General features: G+C 37.3%; 1 protein-coding gene across 1 annotated transcript; it reads right to left on the reverse strand.

Annotated features, from left to right (window-relative positions):
* Nucleotides 1–360: 360 nt before the first annotated feature.
* Nucleotides 361–2,279, reverse strand: LOC133449137 (odorant receptor 131-2-like). Its single transcript, XM_061728269.1, has 2 exons — nt 2,127–2,279; nt 361–1,128 (listed from the first exon to the last, which is right to left on the reverse strand). Exons 1-2 carry the CDS (start codon nt 2,277–2,279, stop codon nt 361–363), a joined length of 921 nt encoding a protein of 306 aa, XP_061584253.1.
* Between the last annotated feature and the right edge of the window lie 1,112 nt (nt 2,280–3,391).

The following is a 3,391-nucleotide window of genomic DNA, read 5'->3' on the forward strand; positions in this document are numbered from 1 at the left end:
TCTAAGAGCATCAACTAAATGAGAGAAAAACAAAATCAGAAAAATTAATGAGAATAAACAGCAGCTTGACATGTTGATATGCAGCTGCATCTGTTATAAGAGTGAAATAATTATTTATTACATGTACAATATTGCATGCATGATGTACTACTATTATTGTAATTATTAGTTTAAGATTAATGACTGTCTTCATTCTATAGTATTTCCATTATTTTGTTGTTTATACTCGATCTGCTTCAGTAAAGCCTCTTAAAAGCGAAGGTTGGCTCTGCAGAGTGATGCATCTGTCAACTCTGTCCAGTCTGTAGACGTCATGTAACGTTGTAGTGTTCATCTCTGAAGGCCTCCGTGGCTTGATTTTCACTTTAAACAGGCTCTACATAATAAATACCTTTTCAGGTGCATCCTGAAGGCTTTATCTCTTATACCATAGATGATTGGACTAATGGATCGTGGCAGGATCATGACAATGATATAACAAGCAAACAGGGAATCTGAGTAATTCTGAGGGAACCACTGCTGCAGTGCCTGTTTCAGCAGAGGTTCTGCATATGTCGCCATACACAACAACAACTGAAATCCGTGAAGGAGGATTGTGTTTCTCGCCTTCTTAGCATTTTTGTTTGCTTTTTTTGCTGTGAACAGGATCATGAAGTAAGTGTAAAAGATAACAAGCCAAACTATAATCAGATAGGCAACATATGTAAAATCCCTCTTCTTGACAATGATGGGGTTTCGAAAAGCAGTTTCCCTGAGGCAAAAGACGCGGGTATTAAAGTATTCCAGTGGCTCTAAGGCCAGCGTGATGATGAGATCGGGAAGGACGGAGAACATGGTGGTCATCCAGATGAGACCGATCAGGATCAGGGTTCTCCTGATGGTGCAGATCTGGACGTGACGTAGGGGGATGCAGATGGCGATGTAGCACTCCACCGCCATGCAGGCTAAATTTAGAGGGGTGTTTTCAGTGGCGAAGAGAGCAATGAGGATCAAGGTGCAACAGATCGAGATGTTTATTTTGAAGAGGATGTAGCTGATGAGGAAAAGTGTGACAGTCAGCGTCACTTGGATCATATCGTTGACCACCAGGTGGAAGAACAGGATGTAGCGTGGATTTGTGTAGAAGATCTAGAGAGCAAAAAGAAAAGCACATGAGGCCTCTGTGGCAATAGTGACATTAATAATGCTTCTAAATAATATATCATAGAATCCTCCGGTCTGTAATACCATCAACTGTTAGTGGGGCTGCCGATCTATTAACATGTCAATTTTGCAAAAGCTCATGTTACAAAGTTACAACAGCGCACCACAATACTGAGGTTACTATTCCCCTTACAGCCTTTGACCCTGCAACATTTCACACACTGATAAAAGTATATTATCATTTAAGAAATTGTGGCCCAATTTTACGATAAAAGCCAACAATTACAATAACAAAGTAGAGTAACTTCAGCAGTGAGTAAAATATTTATTTCCAAACAATAAGATAAAGCAAAAGGCTCCCAATGAATCCAAAAGAGCTTTGTGTAGCAAAGTTTAGTTTTGGGGCCAAATGACACATAAAACCGTAGTTAGTTGAGAAATTAGTCGGTGAAAGCACAGCTGTCCGCAGCAAGGCCATAACAAAAGCTGAATTTTCATGCTATCTGCACACCAGAGGGCTTCTGCTTCACAAAGTGATCTAATAAATCGACCAGATTCCTCTGTCTTTTTCTCCATGGCAACATGATGCACATCTATAATTACTATGAACCAGCATCCTACTTTACAAATTCAGTTATAACTGTAACATATGAACTGCAAGCACACAAGTTAAATGTTACTTCAAATGAAATTGAAACTGATAGATGATGCTTTGTGATGCTTTATCAATGCCATTTATGAATGTTTGGAAAAGTGTTATTAAACTATCATTTATCATTGTGTCTTTGTTTTAAATAGATTTTAATGAAAAAGAGAAGTCTTGATTCAGGGATGAGGGCACATTCTCACATTATTATGACTTTTACATGTAGCAAAGCTTATGGTGTCTTATTCTTGTCTGACAAATCAAATGTTATTGACTTTTACTGAATTGTTAAACAAGTTAAACTGTATTAAGTCATTGTATTAAGCAAATGTCTGACCTGGTGTTCACAGAAGGTTCGTATGAGTCCTGCATTGATGTAATTGATGGAAATGCTGAGAACCACAACAATGACATTTTTGGCCACAGCTTTTGCAAAGGAATCCCGATTTTCTATAACCAGCGTCACGTTGGCCGGTGATGACACGTTCATTTCTGAAAGGCTGTAAAGAGGAAAGTTCAGAGATTTGGGAATCAGTTGTAGGTAGTTTTGAAAATGAGCCAACATGTGTGACTGGCCTACATCTGTGTGTCCCAACACTCAACAAGCTGATCTGCTCTGTCTGGCTGTTTTTTTTTTTTGGGGGGGGGGGGGTTTAGCAATTTGTCAACAATTGGTGCTATACTCTTCTTTGGGAAGAGGCCAAGAAAAAATCCCTCAGTTCAGTGGTCTTCATCCCTGGTCCTTGAGAACCACTGTCCTGCATGTTTTAGATGTTTCCCAGCTGCAACACACCCTGATAAAAATGCCTGATGAAAAAAATATAGATTTACAAAATGAAGTAATCCTTTTTTTCAAGGTTTTGGAAAATACCAAAATATTGATTTAGACCATTGTTTAACATCACATTTTACTTTGTGGACAGTTTGAGAAGCACACTTAAAATTTTGCTTCCAAAGCTAAAAACTAAATAATTTGCACACGTAAAGAAATATCCTTAAAAAGGAGACCAATCATTGTCTCGTTATTATACTCTACATTAGGAACTAAAAACTGGAATATTCCAAGACTAAGAACAGGAATCGCTCACCTCACGCTTGGGATCAGGATCAGGATCAGGATCAGGACTAGGATCCAGGCATCAGCATGGACCAGCTTATTTGTGATCAAAGCAAAAATTTTAAAAACCAAAAACAATTACAACTATTTTCACTGCATTAATGCTTTCTATCAGTGTTTGTCAGAGTTTATGTCCTGTAAAGCGGCATAAGGGAGCTAAATATAAAATTGTGAAATCTTCTGCAATGGTGAAAAGAGTCAGATTAAGCATTTACTAAGATGCAAACAAATAAAAGTACGTAGAAATTTATAAAGTATGCTATATTCTAAAAATGTGTAATTATTGCAATCTATAGTTTCTGGAAACAAAGAACATATAAAACATGTCCAACAGTAAATACAGTAAAAGTTCAAACTAATAAAGCTGCATGAATATAATCATAAAATTATTCTTTCATTCAAATTTCTATCCACAGTATCGACCTTAATGCGTTAAGACCTCATTTGGTACAAACATTGTTGCTTCCGACTTTATATATAGTTTC

Source organism: Cololabis saira, chromosome 8 (genome assembly GCF_033807715.1).
Source record: "Cololabis saira isolate AMF1-May2022 chromosome 8, fColSai1.1, whole genome shotgun sequence".
NCBI classification, from domain to species: domain Eukaryota; kingdom Metazoa; phylum Chordata; class Actinopteri; order Beloniformes; family Belonidae; genus Cololabis; species Cololabis saira.

Excerpts from the sequence above, each read along its gene's own strand:
- LOC133449137 (XM_061728269.1), bottom strand. The coding sequence starts at position 2,279 with ATGAACGTGTCATCACCGGCCAACGTGACGCTGGTTATAGAAAATCGG. Across the intron at positions 1,129-2,126 it reads GAACCTTCTGTGAACACCAG|ATCTTCTACACAAATCCACG; the intron begins GTCAGACATTTG and ends TTTGCTCTCTAG.